At 45.0% G+C, this 16257-nt stretch overlaps 1 protein-coding gene across 3 annotated transcripts in view; it reads right to left on the bottom strand.

Moving 5' to 3' along the window:
- Window positions 1–906: 906 nt before the first annotated feature.
- Window positions 907–16257, bottom strand: part of STEAP1 (STEAP family member 1) — a 17239-nt gene continuing 1888 nt past the window's right edge. For 2 of the 3 annotated variants that reach the window (XM_032780900.2, XM_032780901.2), the window contains exons 2-5: window positions 10146–10238; window positions 6129–6641; window positions 4101–4265; window positions 907–1370 (exon numbers count right to left, since the gene is read on the bottom strand). In XM_032780900.2, the coding sequence (XP_032636791.1) occupies window positions 1113–1370; window positions 4101–4265; window positions 6129–6641; window positions 10146–10226 (1017 nt within the window). In that variant the 5' untranslated portion in view covers window positions 10227–10238 and the 3' untranslated portion in view covers window positions 907–1112. The remainder of the gene's footprint in view (window positions 1371–4100; window positions 4266–6128; window positions 6642–10145; window positions 10239–16257) is intronic. The other variant, XM_032780904.2, reaches the window with a different exon arrangement.

Raw genomic sequence — 16257 nt, 5'->3', positions numbered from 1 at the left:
TGTTTGGCAGCACTTAGCACTTTCCAGGAGGAAGCGGGGGGGGGGGGCACGGCGCAGGGTTGCAACATGCTCAGGGGAGGAGATGGAGAAGAGGCAGGGCAGAGGTGCGGACTTGGGGGAAGGGGGTGGAATGGGGGTGAAGTGAGGGCGGATGATTGCGCAGGAAGAGGCAGGGGGGTGGGCGAGCACTCACCCAGTGGAGGGGAAGTCGGTGTTGTCGGGATGAGTGGGGGGGGGTGAAGAGGGGAGTGGCAGGCGGGGAGGGTGAAGAGGCGAGTGAGTGGCAGGTGGCAGGGGTGGGTGAGGAGGTGAGCGGTGCGTGGGGGACTGAGGAGGGATGCAGCAAGCCAGCAGGGGATGAGGAAGGGCCTGGTGTGTGTGTGGGCCAAGCGGGGAGGGCGTGGGACCTGGGGTGGAGCCTGGGAGGAGCAGGGGTGGACTGTGGGCAGGGCTGACAGCACACCGATGTGTCTCAATATTTTAATGTTGTGATCTAGTCACCCTACATGTGAGCAGCCCCACTGAAGTCACTGAGAGGACGTACACGAGTTAAGTTAAGCACATGCGTGTCTGCTTGCTCCTGCTGAAAGCATGGAAGAAATAAATAAAGAAGCAAATAGGAAAAAAAAAAATAAAAAAAAAAAGAGGGGAAAAAAGGAATGGGGGAAAAATGTGATGTGTTACCTTAAACACAACAAGCAATGGGAAACACCCTCTATAGCATAAGAGTAAGATCCTGTTCTTTCAAACTGTTATCTTATTGACCTCTGTAGTCAACATGTCAAGCAGTGATTTATGATTGCCTATCCCTATAGCTGATAATAGTATTACTTATGGGAATGAAGAATTAGATTTTAAATGGCATAAGACTCAGAATAAAGAAATAAGTGAATGCCTGAGGACCCCAATTCAATCCACTGTCTCAGTAAAGGGTACTCCCTTAGCCCAGATCAGGTCAGAGGAGAACAGAGATGCCAGACCCCCAAACAAAAGTGGAAATGAAAAATACAAAAGAAGTATTTAACCCCTGCATGCAAAAAAACCCCAACATGTGACCATTTCATAGAGCTCATTAAACCTATACATGGCAGTAGGATAAACACTCATTCAATCTACAGTCTGGAAGTCATCTGTGTTTTATTCATCTCTGTGTTAGCATCCCAACCGCATCTGATCTTCTGGATCTTCTTCCTGAGGCATGGGAGAAGCAGGACGCTTTTACAAAGCAGGACTATAATAGGAAGAAAAACGGCTATCATAAATGTAGGGGGGGTGTACCACACAAATTGGTTTACGTCAACCCATTTATTCCAGGCAAATACCAATGCGTGAATTGTGCATAGCAGCAAAGCTAAATACCCCATCTTGCTCTGGAAAGAGAAAAGAACACAAGTTTATTTTTTTCCCCCAATAACAGTAGAAAATGTACTTTATTAGGCAGATGTTGTAAACACTAAGGGCTTGATGCATAACCCACAAAAGTCACTGGGCTTTAGATCAGATCAAAGACCATTAATTCAGTAACTAAGGGGCTCAATCCTACACTCATCAAAGTAGTGGCAAAATTCTCCTCGACTTTAATGGGAGAAAGTTTGGGCACATTTTTGCAACTTTTCCATGTAGCAGCAGTATAAACGAGATGTCAAGAGGGATGGGTGGTCTGTGGTGCTACATACAAATCGTACTTCCCTCAGAAGACATAGGTCCATTCTTGATATCAGCTCAGTTTCCCCACATGCCATTTTTATCCTGCGTTAGCAGGAGTATGGATGTGACTTGATGTTTTGTTAGGCCTTTCCCACCTCTTATTTCTATAAGTACAAAGTAAGATTTTTTTTTTTAATTTCTTGCAAAGCAAATTAGTACAATATAGAACTTCTGATGTTCCATGCTATAATCCTCCACCCCCAATTTAATAACTGTAGAAGAGCTCAGTGCTGTCTTTCTTATACAGAAATAACTCCCACTGACATCACTGGATTTGATTTAGGATGCTCAGGGAATTCAGGATTGAGCCCGAAGAGAAAAAAGTACAGAAGCAACAGCGAGAAAACAAAAATTGTTGTTTTTTTTAAATGTAAAACTTTTCATAGTAATCACTGGGAAATCATACACTGCACTTTCATGTTCTAGATATCCCTTCACATAATCAGATTGATACATTATTTGTTTACAAGACTAATCTAGCAAATTAGTGTTATTCTTCTCGTTAAATGGACTTCTTTACCTTGCTGTTGGTATGGGCTGGGTGATGCCTAGTTGAAGAAGAAGGTGGGCATAACTGCCGCCCTTTCATTTAGGACAGCATGAGAAGCTATTGAGCTCCTCTAGAGAACCAAGACGCTGAAACACTACGAGCACCACTCAAAACAAAGGCAGATGCAAGACAGGTCAGAAACAGAGACACACAAGTGAAGGGGTTTCACTGGATATTGTTTTAGTGGAAATGTGTGTGTGTGTCTGTGATAAAAGCAGGAGGGAAGGAAAAGCACCACAGAAGCTGAGACACAAGCAGTAGAAGGCCCAGGGCACAGCCAGAACCAGCTCCGTCTGGGAATGCGTTCCTGAGAGAGCTTTTGGGCTAAGTGCTCGCTGGAACTGAGAGAAACGAAACTGTCTCCTGCTATTTGATTCCTGCTGTGTTCAGGGAAACAGGACTTTATGTACATTCTTTGGAAATTAACAGAGTTGTATCAGAGAAACACTGGAGTATCTGCAATTTCTCCTGAAACAACCCTCTAGATCCTGAATCTTGGCTTACTGGTTGGGTCAAAAAGGGATAACAGTACTTTAATCTGAACAGCCAAAATTGTGAGGTAGAAGCCCCTCTTCACTACTTTCCCCCAGCTACTCTCTATACATCTGAGAATTTTAACCACAACTGATTGCTTCTCATGTTACAGTACATATGATCCCTCATCACTGCACTGTCAGGAGATACTCATTGATGACCTAATGCAGAGTGCTTAATAGGTAATCAAACTTTCATGTTTAGGTGGTCAGGGCCTGATTCACCACTCTGTTAAACCAGTTTTACACTGACTTCAGGGGAGTCTTTTAAAATTAATACTAATGCAAGTTAGAGGAAAACCCTAGGCCATCAAACTGATGCTTAGGTGGCCGAAGCAAGCACATGTGGATGCTGAGATTGGTACATAAGTAGGATTGATTGGGTGTACCTATGGGCAGAATTTGACCCCTTAACTTTTCAACTAGGTTCCTTTGCTTTGAACACACCTTTTTTGCTGGAGAGGGAGAGTGAAAGCCTATGTTTATGGTAAGGACTTGATCCTTGTCCTCCCTTCCATCTGCTTTGTGTTGCACAGGCACATCAGGGTGGCTGGGCCAGTAGGAATGGGCCAAGGTATTACTGAAATGCCTTTTATGGCAATGATACTTGGCCAATGGAATGATCTCCAAGTGGCCATCACTGTCAGTGGCCAGCCCCTGGATTAGTGGAGCTGGAAGGTGGCTTTCCCCTTACCTTGTCTCCTATCCTGAATGCAAGTTGGCTTGGTCCCAGGGATCTGGCCTTAATGGTTTGATATAGGATGTGGCAGTACAAATGCCTCTCCACTGTCCTGTCAACATACTATGATCCTGTCTGGACTCAAAAGAATCTCATGTTAACACCCTTCTAATACCTGAATTTATGATCAAGCCTCCAACAAAGGTGCAAATTGTGAGAGTGGTTTTTGTGATGAACTGCACTGAGTCCACAGTCTTATTCTTGCACAGTCTCATGCAAGAGGCCATGGAACAGCCATCTGATTTTTTATAACCAAGAATGTCAAGTTGGTGACATCTGAACTAGTATCCTAGAGGTATCGGGATACCTTGTTGTTAATGACAAGGCGTGTTGCCTAATCTTCAACAACATTGTAGCCTACCAATATGTCAATCTTTTTTTGCCAAGTAACAAATAAAGTAGAATGTTTGTTGCAAAGTAATTGGCAAAGGACACTGAATAAACTTTCAAACTGGTTTCCATGAACACTGTGATTTTCTGATATTTTAAAGAAAGGCTATTACTGCTGATCTTAATTTATAATGTAAAATCCTCCAAGAGCACACAGATCACATGTAATGTTTATGTGTACCTGAACATAGTGGAACTCTCTCCAGGTCAAAGAATGGCTGACAGATGGAATTGATGTTACTGCCAGTATGGCCAGCAGAGCTAGTCCCAGAATTCCTAGAGACACATAAATCTCCATTCTCCAGACATCATGTTCAATCCAGGCATTTTCCTTTTTTTGCTTGACCTGCCAAAAGAACATCACATTTAAAGTGACAGACTGACACAGGACCTTGCTGTTCCCAAGAATTGTAGCTTTACATTAGAGTCATTTAGCCATAAGCCAAGAGAAATACTGGGCTTTGTTTTCACTCCCTTTCTTTTGCTTTTGCCCTACAAGTGAGAATGCAGCTGAGTCTCTGCATTTAATTGTTGGGTTGTTTACTTCTGATGATAAAGGTTGCATCAGTCTATGCTGAAGGAAAATCACATTGAGAAGTGTTTACTGACTTGAGAAACGGCTTCACCCAGAGGAGACTTGTCCTTCAGCCTTTGTAACCTGACTTCACAGCAGGAGAATCTTTATTCTTTCACAACAAAATTCCACCTATGGCTAAACACCATATTTGGAAGATTCTAACAGGAAATATATTAACCTGGACTATTTTAAGGGGCTAATCAGCAGGCATTTTCAATTACTTTGTTATCCTGCCAGAATAGCTATTCAGCTCTAAGAATTACACTTGGCCCATTGAGCTGCCCTGAAAACAATGGTCTGTACAGAGGAAAGGATTAGACTTCAGAGGACCTTGATTCTCCAGGTTGTTCTAATTTATGGCTGCCTGCAATAGCCCTTAAGAGGCCACTGCATCAGGTAGGGAACACCACAATGCAGTGTGCTCCAGTCACAGTCATTCTGCCCTGACATGGCGCCAGGACACTCTCCATACTGGGGGCTGCGAGTGTCTTAGCAGCACTACGCTACCTGGGGATACTCTAATGCCAGGGAAATTCCCAGCAGGCCACTCAGGCCAGTTTTTTGCAAATTCTGGAGCACAGAGCTTATGCCTGGGCAGAATTCTCAAGAAGCTGAAAGCACTCTACCCTTTTTGAGTCAAACACATCTATGCTCATAGGCCCTGGCCCCGTGAGTGCTCTGGGGCTGGAGCACCTACGGGGAAAAATTAGTGGGTACTCTGCACTCACTGGCAGCCAAGCTCCCCTCACCTCCCACCCCACATCCTCCTCCTCTCCCCTGAGCGCGCCACGTCCCCGCTCCTCCACCTACCTCCCAGCATTTCCTACCTGGCCGTCACCAAACAGCTGTTTGGCAGTGTTAGCATACTTGGGGGTGGGGGAGGAAGCAGGAACGTGGCACATTCAGGGGAGGAGGTGGGGGAGAGGTGGGGCTGAGGCAGGGATTTGGAAAAGGAGTTGGAATGGGGGGAGAAAGGGGGTGGAGTAGGGGTGGGAAGAGGTGGGGCAAGGGTGGGCCCTCATGGAAGGGGTGCAGTGGGGGCGGGCCGGGGGCAGAGGGAGGGTCGAGCACCCAGGGGAAAGTGAGGAAGTCGGCACCTATGTCTACGCTGTTAGCGGAAAGCTGAGATGGGACTTCAAGACTACCACCACTTTACACTTATTTGTTATTTATAGGACAATGGCAATTGGGATTAGTACAGGAGCTGTATAGATAGGAAGACAGTCAGAGGAGGATCTCAAAGTACTTTACAAACAACTAATTACCTGAGAGGCAGGTATGACTGTAGTTGTTTTATGGAGGGCTAATCTCAAACCCACACAGGGGAAGTGACTTGCTCAAGAGTATGCTGATTCATTGGCAGACCCATGATTGACACCTGGAGGACACGACTCGAGGCTTTAGCAATTAGATTCTGCTCTCTCACTTTAACATACCCTGGCCTGTTAAATGAAGCAATATATATTTTGTGGGTCAGCCCATTGGTTTTTAAACAAAGAGCTTTGTGGCGGCTGCCTCAGATTCAAATGACAATCTTTCTCTTCACAGGCTTCTCTGTGTGAGTTGAGTAGATGTGAGATCAGGACTCTGTCAATAAACAAGTTTTAGTTAGATATTTGGACCCAATCCTACCTGTTGGTATGCCCAGTTCAGAAGCTTGTATCTGTAAGATCTCCTCATTGGGTAGCACAAGCTATAGCATGCATGCATGGAGGCAAAGAAAAAACTGAGAAGGCCGAGTTGCTTTCTTGATAACATCCATCCATTCAACCATGGTGGAAATCGTTTATACTTGGTCCCATAGTGGAGCTGGAAACCTGCAGCTAATATTCCTGGTAAATAAACCAGAGCCAGAAGGGTGATTGAAACCACTGGTAAAACTTTGTTTACAACCAGGATTGGAATTTTATAGAAAGTGTTTTCATTAGTAGTGACAAAAGGGTGGACCACATCTCTCAGAAAAGTATAGATAAATATTAGCAATGAGGATATAGATGCTATCTTCAGTGGCAAGTGCCATTTGGGGAAGAGATCTCCCTTGCAGTGTTGATCTGAAGAGTATTCAAATTCATCAAAATGATGTGTTTGATGTAAATGAAAAAATGCAACATCTTTGTGGGTGTAGGTGACTTGCAAATCCGTATTCTGAAAAGGATAAAAGGAAAAAAAAAAGTGTCAAGTTTAAGAGGAGATTAAAGAATCCATCAATCATGTTAGATTCCTGCATTATTGCCGTTCACCATGTTTCCTTTACATTATACAAAACAGTAACATAATAGCTATCCAAGACAAGACAGCTCAAACATGTGAGATTTCAACTCTCAGATACTTAGGTACCTAGCTGATCTGTGCTGAGGCAATTTAAATCTAGATTTCTGGTTCCCTATTCATCTTCTAAGGTGGCTTCTGAATAGATTTTCACTCCAGGAAGTTAACTACCACAAGAGAAGATTTCATTATGACCTCTTTTGATAAGAGGAATAAATTTCAAGACACAAATTAATAATGTAACCCAAATAACGCATATGGCAATGGAAGTCAGAGATTGTATAATACAACATTCTAGTCAGCCAGTGATATTTTAACTGCATTTGCAGGAGAAATTGAAAATTTTTTGATTGATGGTTCACAGACAGTAGAAACCAAAGAGCTAGAAGTACACATCAGCCCACTCCACGCTCGAGTCCATCCCTCCCTCACCAGATACACACAAGATCTAATAGTTTTCTGCCTCATTTCCCCCTTCACAAATGATGTAAAATTAGATCATCTCAACTACAGAATTGAATTTTCTTCTACTAGGTAGGCATGGCTTTATTGACTCTCACTGAAGTTGGTGACAAAATTCTCACTGACTTTGGTGGGAGCAGAATTAGGCCAGAACTTCAGCATAACACTATAGCATGCATTACAGTCAGTGAATTTAAAGACTGTCCTGTGGTTATTACCTCTTGGAGAGGGAAACAGATTAGAATTTATGTTTTCCTTTTATATCTATGGAATGATGGTAAAAGTTTGTCTGGGGGTGGGGAATTACATTTATTCTTCACAATCCAAAAGAAGTGTTCCTCCATAATCCCGTAAAAATAAAATAAAGCCTCAAATAAGCCAGAAAGGGTTCCATTTGAAGACATCTAACTTGGCATATGTCCAGAACTCAGTGAAGAAAAGTCTCTGTACTAGATTTGGGAAAAAATAATTAGTGACTGTAATTTGGAAGTTGTAAATCTGCCTCACATTAGGACATTGGAGGACTCCCAAACACAGGCGCTAACTTTCTTCTTTCCGGGTGGGTGGTTCACCCTTGCTTCACCCAGAGGCCCTGCCCCCACTCTGCTCTTTCCCCCAGGCCCCACTCTTGCTCTGCCTCTTCCTGCCTCCTCTCTGCCCCCTCCCCAAGCATTCCCTGCCCTCACTCCACCTCTTCCCATCCTGCTCCAACCCCCTCCTCCCAGTGCCTCCTGCCTGCCGCTGAACAGCTGATTAGTGGCAGGCACTGGGGGCAGGAGGCAGAGGACAGGGAGGCGGGGGCCTGCCGAGCAGCTGACTGGCAGGTGGCTGCTGAGCACCCACTATTTTTCAGCATGGGTGTTGCAGCCCTGGAGTTCCCATGAAGTCAGTGCCTATTCTCCCAAAGCAGGTTCCGGGCTGTCATCCAGCATCATTCTCAAGAACCAAACTGCTCCATATGACAATTATGCTGACACAAGTCAGAGGGGAAAATTTAGAGATGATATGCAAAAGGGGGCATCATGTAGCTCACTGGTAATTGGGTGCGAGTCTCCACTTCAAGCTAGGATTGAAATTTCCAGCTCAAGGAGACATACCTGTGCTAGCTACGTAGTCCCAGTTGCATGAGGGGTTGGTTGAACAGCAGGAAGGGTAGCCAGCCCGAGTATGCAACTGTCCGAAACCACAGGCACATACCTGAGGAAGCTAGCTCTTCCTGCTGCCACAGCTACACTCTATTTTTAGCATGCTAGCTCCATCAGAGCTAGCAAGGGTATGTCTCCTTGAGCTAGGAATTCCACACCCAGCTCGAAGTGCAAGCATACTGTAAGGCTTTGTATTCACTGACAGAACAGTATTTGGGTTTTTGACAGTGAGATAACAAGTCTGTATAGTGATCTTGCTGTAAAATCCTAAGTGGAGACAAGGTACTTGCAATGGTAACTCCATGACAGCGAGGTGAGTACAGCCCTCCTCTGCGGTTTGACCTAGTTTACCTTATGCCTTGTCTCCAGTAGGTTTTACACTAAGACAGCTAACATGCTAGTTATGCCACAGTAAAAGCATAGCTTGGCTGTCTGTGAAGACAGACTCCATTAGATGCACTCAGGCTAGGGGTACCCCTATGATGCAATTGGAGGTGTGACTGTAGCTCAGGTAGACATACTCCCGTGCTAGCTTTAATCTAGCTAGCATGGCTAAAAACGGAAGTGTAGATGTGGCAGCTCAGGGCTCAGCACGGGCTATACAAGGGCTGGGGTCCTTGAGTACCTACTCCCATCACTAGCCCATGCTGCCACATCTACACTGATATGTTTAGCAACGACAGTGTGAGTAAAGCTAGCGTGATTATATCTGCCTGAGCTGCAATCGCATCTTGGATTGCAGTGCAGACATTCCGTAAGCAGCTCTAGAGGGTGAGCAGAGGCAGACTGAACTAGTGTAACATACATGCGGAGAGGACAGAAGGTGGGGTAAATTACACGCTCTAAAATTCATCTGTGAACTTAACCCAGAGGTTTTAACCTTTTGAAGAAGTGGTTTGAAAGGCCTAATTCAATGATAAGGGATAGCTACCCTCAGAATAAGGAATTAGTTCTGTGACTCAGCACCTACTGAGGCTCTGGGGGATGAGTGGGCACAAGCCTGCCCCTTTTATAAAGGCCCTCCCCCCAGCCTAAGAGGAGGAGCTACTTGACCCAGGCTTCAAGCAGATTTGGGGCGGGGGGGAGGGGGGGGGGAGAAGAAATGAAAAAAACCAGGCAAGGGAGTGAGGGTCACAGGGTTAAAAGCAGGGAGCGAGGGTCACAGGGTTAAAAGCAGGGAGCCAGAGGCGGACACTGAGCAGAGAACCCTGGACTGTACCCTCTGCTTCTCAAAGTCATCCAGGGAGCCAGTGGACATGGCCCAGAGGAACTCTGCCCAGAGACATGACTTTAGGCAGGTTCAGAAATAGGCTCCAGTCACAGAGTACTTCCCAGTCCAGCTTCCTCCTGCAGAGGCAAATTTCTGCTGGAAAAGATTTTTTTTTGCTGGACTTTTCTTTTGGGAGCAGTGAGGAAGACAATGTTCATTGTGAGATGACTACTTTAAAAAGACTGTCTGTTAAAGGGGGAGTTCAGAGATTTCTTACTGGAATAAAATGATTTCTACTGGGCTTTGTTCAGCTAGTAGGGCACAACTCAAATCCCTTATGTAGCTCTGAACTGTGCTGCCACTCCACTGGCCCAAACTGTGTGGTTAAGCACGGTCTCTGACTACACAGAATGAAATGTCTATCTTTTTAGCTCCTCATGACAAGACTTAAAGACGAGCTGATGAGATCCTTGTGTTATGAAAACAGTTAATTCTCCAGAACAACCAAGGTATGAGATCAAACACTTGTATGATGCATATGAGCTTTTTTTATATGGATGTTACCGAATCTTTATGGTTTCCCGTATTTCTCCCAGGCTCCGGTTTCTGAACTTCATCCTGATCCAAAGTCTTCCTGCTCTCCATTACAAAGGAACCCTGAAAAATAACTACAGGATGTAAGTCATCAAGTGCTCAAATGCAATGCTGCAATTTTGTCCCTTCTTTTACTGAAATGCAGAAATGACCATATTTTTCATTTGCCATACTTTTTCAGGACCATTTGCCTCCTATGGAAGTGACTCTCAGCCTGTGGCTTTAGAGTGGTGCATGCTGCTTTGGGGCACTCATGGCTTTAACTGGAGTTCCTTTAATTTTTTCCTGATCCTAGGCAGAATGAGGATCATGAGACCACTCAGTTCTGTCTGAGACATTAGAGGCAGCACAGGTAAAGCTGAGCAAGTTGAATGGACTTGCGAAGATCATGTCAATCCATAACAGTGAGGTCAAGGTGTGGGGAAGGGATAAAATGGAAAGAGTCTGCAGCACTGTCCTCTCTTGATTTCAATGTTGCCATTCTAATAATCCTTTCTTGTACCACTTCACACAGATTTCCAAGAGCGTGATCTGGATTGGAAAGATAGTCGGGCACGTGATCGTCATGCATTAAGACATGCAGCTCTTATTCTGATACTACATATTCTAGAAATGAGAATCCCAACAATACCTGCCTGCTATTAAAGGCTTGTGATATTGTGGAGTATGTAGTGAAATTTACTATAACAGCTATCAGCTGGGATAACAGCTGTTGTTGCAAAAGTAACGATTAGAAGCCAATTTATCAGTTTTCTGGAAATACAAATATTCCTAATAAGCAATACTGAAAAAAGAAACTGTGCGAATGAATGCATGTTCTCATCCAATGTAACACGTCTCAGCTGTGGAGCTGCATACAAAGAATCATAGGGTATGGGTCATGAAAGTGCATTTGCTTTCTTGAGCCAGAATTAATGAAAAAAAATCTGCTGAATGTCCAATAATGAGATTTGGGTTAGGAGGGTCCATAATAGGAGACATTAATAATTTTACTCTGTGGTAAATGCTAAATGAATTGGCAAGAAGCAGCCACAACCAGTGCACCCACTGAGACAAAAAAAATTACATTTAAAAGCCCAGCTGTTGAGGAAATAGCTAAATAGAATTATGGCTAAGTAGATCATAATTATTATTATATAACAAAAGTGTTGTTGTAAGTCCTTTCCTTACTGCATGTTGGCTCAACTTCCCACCTTCTCCAGTGAAGCAGTAAAACCATTTAAAACTATAAGGGACAAACTCCTGCTGTTGATATAAGGTTTGCTGTCCACTCTGAGCTCAGCTGGTAAACCAAATGATATTCTTCCTTCTGCTGTGACCATTCCATTTTGTAACGTGTGTGACGTTATTGATATAAACTGGGACCATATAGAATATGGGTTGCAACCAAGGTTCTGTAGTGGCACCAAATCTTATGTAAAGGGGGTCATATAAGGTGTCTAAGACCAGGTTAAAGAGAGAGATCATCATACGCAGGGTCCCCCATACTCTGTGTGTTGCCCCGATGACTAATGACTGACACGCCAAACTCTGTGTATCATCCTTATTTAATATTCTCTAATAAACTATTGACCTGGGTCTGGGCTTGGTCCTTATGGATCGGAGAACCTTTTTTCTTTACTGGGGTGTTGTTTTCGTAACCATTCATCCCCAGGAGTGTGGACTGGTGGTGATAATGGGAACTGGAGTGTCAAGGAAATTGCTTGTGTGACTTGCAGTTAGCCAGTGGGGTGAAACTGAAGTCCTTTTGTTGGCTGGTTTTGGTTTGTCTAGAGGGGAGAACCCACCTAGGGCTGTGACTGCCTGTTTGAGCAATTGGTCCTGATTTGGACTCTCGTTGGGTCCCGCCAAAACCACATCAGAGAAAGTGATTTTGGCGGGACCTAACTGAGAGTGCCAAATCAGGACCAAATTGCTCAAACAGGCAGTCACAGCCTAGCTGGGGTTTCTCCATCTAAGGCAAACCAACCAGCCAGACAAAAAAGGAACTTCAGTTTCACCCCACTGGGCTAACTGCAAGTCACACAAGCAATTTCCTTTAGACACTCCCAGTCTCCCTATTTACACACCAGTCACACGTCCTGGGATGAATGGTTACGAAAACCAACACCCCAGAAAAGAAAAGGTTCCTCCGATCCCAAAGGACAAGCCCGGACCCAGGTCAATATGTTTATTAGAGAATATTTAAATAAAGAGATACCAGGTTGTGGCGTGTCAGTCATTAGTCATCGGGGGCAACATAAGAGTATGGGGGACGCTGGCATTAGGTTATGGGTTTAGTATATAGTACATACAAATCACGCTGTTGCCAATCCTTTAAATCTAAAATCTAAAGGTTTATTAATAAAAGGAAAAATGATAGAGGTGAGAGAGCTAGAATTGGTTAAACTGAATCAATTACATACAGGGGAATGGCAAAGTCTACTGTGGAAGTTACAGCAAATGGAGTTTGCAGATTCATGGGCCAGTTTCTGCATACTAACGCTGAGTCACAGGGTGTATCCCCTTCTCTCCATGGTCATTGTGGTAGTTGATGGTCCCTTAATGGCATACAAGCAGGCTAAGCTGAGCTAACACCAACTTGGTTTAGGCTTCTTTTCAGTAACACAGGAAACATGTGGAAATACAGACCATATACAAGCCATTATCAATATATTCAACTACAAAAATGATACATATACAGACAGCACAAATCTAACCAGTAACCTGTAACTGGTCTTAGACACCTTATATGACCCCTTTACATATAGATTGGTGCAACTTACAGAACCTGAGCGGTTTCCCAATGTGTGTACCTTGCAAGTTCCTGAGGTCCATTTGCATGGGCAATGAAGGACTGCCCTGTTGATTCTAATTCTCCCATTTTGATGGAACTGGAATTCTACACAGAGGGGCAGGGAGGGGTGGTCACCAGGAAAGGAAAGGAAGCTATTTAACCCTTGGGGAGGGCGACCCTCCATGCGTCTTTTCAGCTGGCTAAGAATGAGCGCTTTCCACCCCGCCCAGGAGACTGAAGAAACTGGATATGAAGGACAAAGACTGAAAGGGGTGTGAAGTTGGTTGGCTGGACCCAGGCTAAAAAGGAGATTAGTCCTGGTAAAGGAAGCATTCTGGAAACTGATGGAGATTATCTGGTATTTCAGTTTGATTAGACCAATAGATTTTGCACATTTTTTTTTATTTTGCTTGGTGGACTTACTTTGCTCTGTCTGTTACTACTTGGAAACCCTTAAAATCCTACTTTTTCCTTCCTGTATTTAATAAACCTCCACTTTTTAACTTAATTAATTACTTCGCAGTACTGTGTAATACCTGGGGGAGCCAAACCCTGGTTGATAATTCTCTCTATTAGTGTTATAGACAAGTGAAAACATTTATAGATTTTACCTGGGATAAGCTTTATTACAGGGGAAAAAATGGTTTTATTTGGGTTGGACCCCATTGGGAGCTGGGCATCCGGTGTTAAAGACAAGCCACACATGTGAAGCTGTTTTTCAGGTTAACCCTGCCAGGCTTTGGGGCCAAGTTAATTCAGACCAAGGTCCTTATGCTGGGAGCCAGACCACCAAGTGTCTTGGCCACACGTTACAGCTACATGATAATATCGAATTAGCTAAATCGGGTTTATAAAAACTGTATTATAAAGTCAAATTTCCACACGGGCACATAACTAGGCACACGTATTCGGGCGTTGTGCGTCCTGGTCCCCGAGACTAGCGTCCTGATTTTCTGAAGCGGCGTTGCATTTGTGGTTTAGCTATTTCCGTAGCTATCCCATAGGTTCCCGCAGAGTCCCTCCCGCCCCTTGGAATTTCTGGGTGACCATTCATCGCGGGGTTGGTTTTCCTGGTAAAATGTGTCAGTTCATTCCCTTTCCCTTGGGAAAGAACAAACAGCTTGACCATTCCCTTTCGCCGCCTTTTCCCCTGGATGCCCTTGGCCAAGGACGCCATAGCCGGCAAACCCATGGGAGCCCCATTCAGCTTTTTTTTCCCGGGCACCATATGTTGTAACGGATGCCCGCGGACAAGAGCGCGATACAGCCAGCATCATTTGCTTTTGCATGATAGCACAGATGGTTACCAGTCGTTTCTGTACTGGTCTACTGCGGAGAAAATTGGCAATGTGGGTTATTCTCCTCCTCCTGACTGTTCCGCTTGCTGATCAGTGAGTGGGCCCCTCTGGGCGTGAAGAGGGCGGGCCGGGGGCGCACAAAGCAAATAAGTGGGAATGCCCCGGACAAGTCCCAATGATAACTTCCTTTTACTTGGCTTGGTTTTCCTTAAAAATAGAGTCATCCTCCTCATGTAAATAAGGGCCAAGCGTAACTATGAGGACAGTGTATCAGAGCAAAGCTGGCTCCCATGTTCAGTATTCAGGGGTGCCCCTGCACACCCCACCGTTGCTCTTCCTCCTCCCCAAACCTTTCCTGGGCTATTACCGTGGCAGTGTCCCCCCCCCATTTGTGTCCACTGGACTTTAAAGAATGCGAGGAATGTGGTTAGTGAGATAAAATATGAGCGGAAGGCAAGCCTTCCTGGGGGCTATTGACAGTCCAGGGCAGGACATAAAAGCGGTTGCGGGGGAGGAGAAGCCCAGGATGCTGTGCTATGACAGGTCCAGGCAGTACAGAATCTCTTTTCTTTACCAGGAAAGGGAGGGGGCTTGAATTGGGAAGCTCAGCCCCCAAGTTGCTATGATGAAGGACGGGCCTTACTAAAAGCTGTTCTGTCCATCTTAACTGGAGTGAACCAGGAATCATTCCTGGTTTTTAACCCAGGTCCCCATATTGAGTTAATAAAGCATGGAGGCACTCAGGCAGTTTTAGGAGGACCAGTTACCGAGTCCATTTGCACCATTCTTACCACCGGGGAAGGGGGAGAGGAGCCGAATATCCGCTCTCACTGCCCTGCAGCATCGCATCTACCAGCCAGCATTTCAGTTACACACGATAGGTGGACATTGGAAAAAGAAAGTCCAAGAATGGATTTCTTTCCCTTTTCTTTCACCGTGGGGGTGGGGGGGTTTGGGGGAAGGAAACTGAGGAAGCTATCCCCTAACCAACCCGCCCAGACACTGTTGTTTGACTACAGACATTGGGAGCTCAGCCAAGAAATATGCAAATACTTTTCAGAGACTGCTGTGGGACTGTGAGATTAAGCTGGGAATCCCAGTTACCCCCTCCCTGCCCCTCCATGAGCGTCCATTGATTCTTTGGCTTTCCCATTACACCTGTCATTTGGCAGCACTGGTTAGCCTGGGAGATTTTTTTTCCAAAACGCTTTGCATTTCGTCTTCTTGGTAACGGAGCTTCTGATACAAGCAGATTTGCTCCCCCATAAAACGATCAGATCCATTATCTCCCGGTCGGGTCCATGGCTGGAAGAGCTTCTTTTTTGGATTGGGAGACTGCATCGCCACCCGGTGCTGATCAGGCTCCCACTGGGCAAAACAAGGAAATGTAATCCAAAAGTTCGCGGGCTTTTTTCCTGTTTTACCTGCCCGTGCATCCGAGTTTTCAGGATTGTGCTGTCCAGAAGCAGTCAGTGGGTGCACTGTTGGGATTACCGCCCAGAGGGCCAATACTGTCCGATTTGCGGGCCCAAGCACTAACCCAATCCGATCATGTTATACGATTTTAAGTTGCTACTCCTCCTTCGTCTGGGACGAGTACCAAGAAATCGATTATAAAGTTGCCCTCTTTATATCGATATAAAGAGTGTTGCAGTTGTGGACGGGTATACAGCGTTAATCGATTTACCACTGTTTAAAATCGATTTAAAACATGTGTGTTAGACCAGGGCCTCTGGGCTCAGTGGGACCAACAGGGTGGCTTGAAAGTCCCGAGCTGCAGGGAAAAACAGGGAGCCAGTGGGTATTCCCCAAGGCACATTCAGGGGGCAGCTTCCCCAGAGGGGTTTCTGTGAATCCAACGCCGTCACCAAGAATCTACTGTGGGAGTAACATCTGAAAACCCTGCTGTTATATTTCAAAATTAACAGCATAGGTCCCAAGAAACCAAAAAAGTTTTCTTTTACAAGAAACTGTGTATTGTTTGGACATCATGCACCCACGTTTCTCT

The sequence above is a fragment of the Chelonoidis abingdonii genome, chromosome 2, assembly GCF_003597395.2.
Source record: "Chelonoidis abingdonii isolate Lonesome George chromosome 2, CheloAbing_2.0, whole genome shotgun sequence".
NCBI lineage: Eukaryota > Metazoa > Chordata > Testudines > Testudinidae > Chelonoidis > Chelonoidis abingdonii.
Note: the sequence above shows the minus strand (reverse complement) of the source record. Positions and strands in the feature narration are given on the sequence as shown.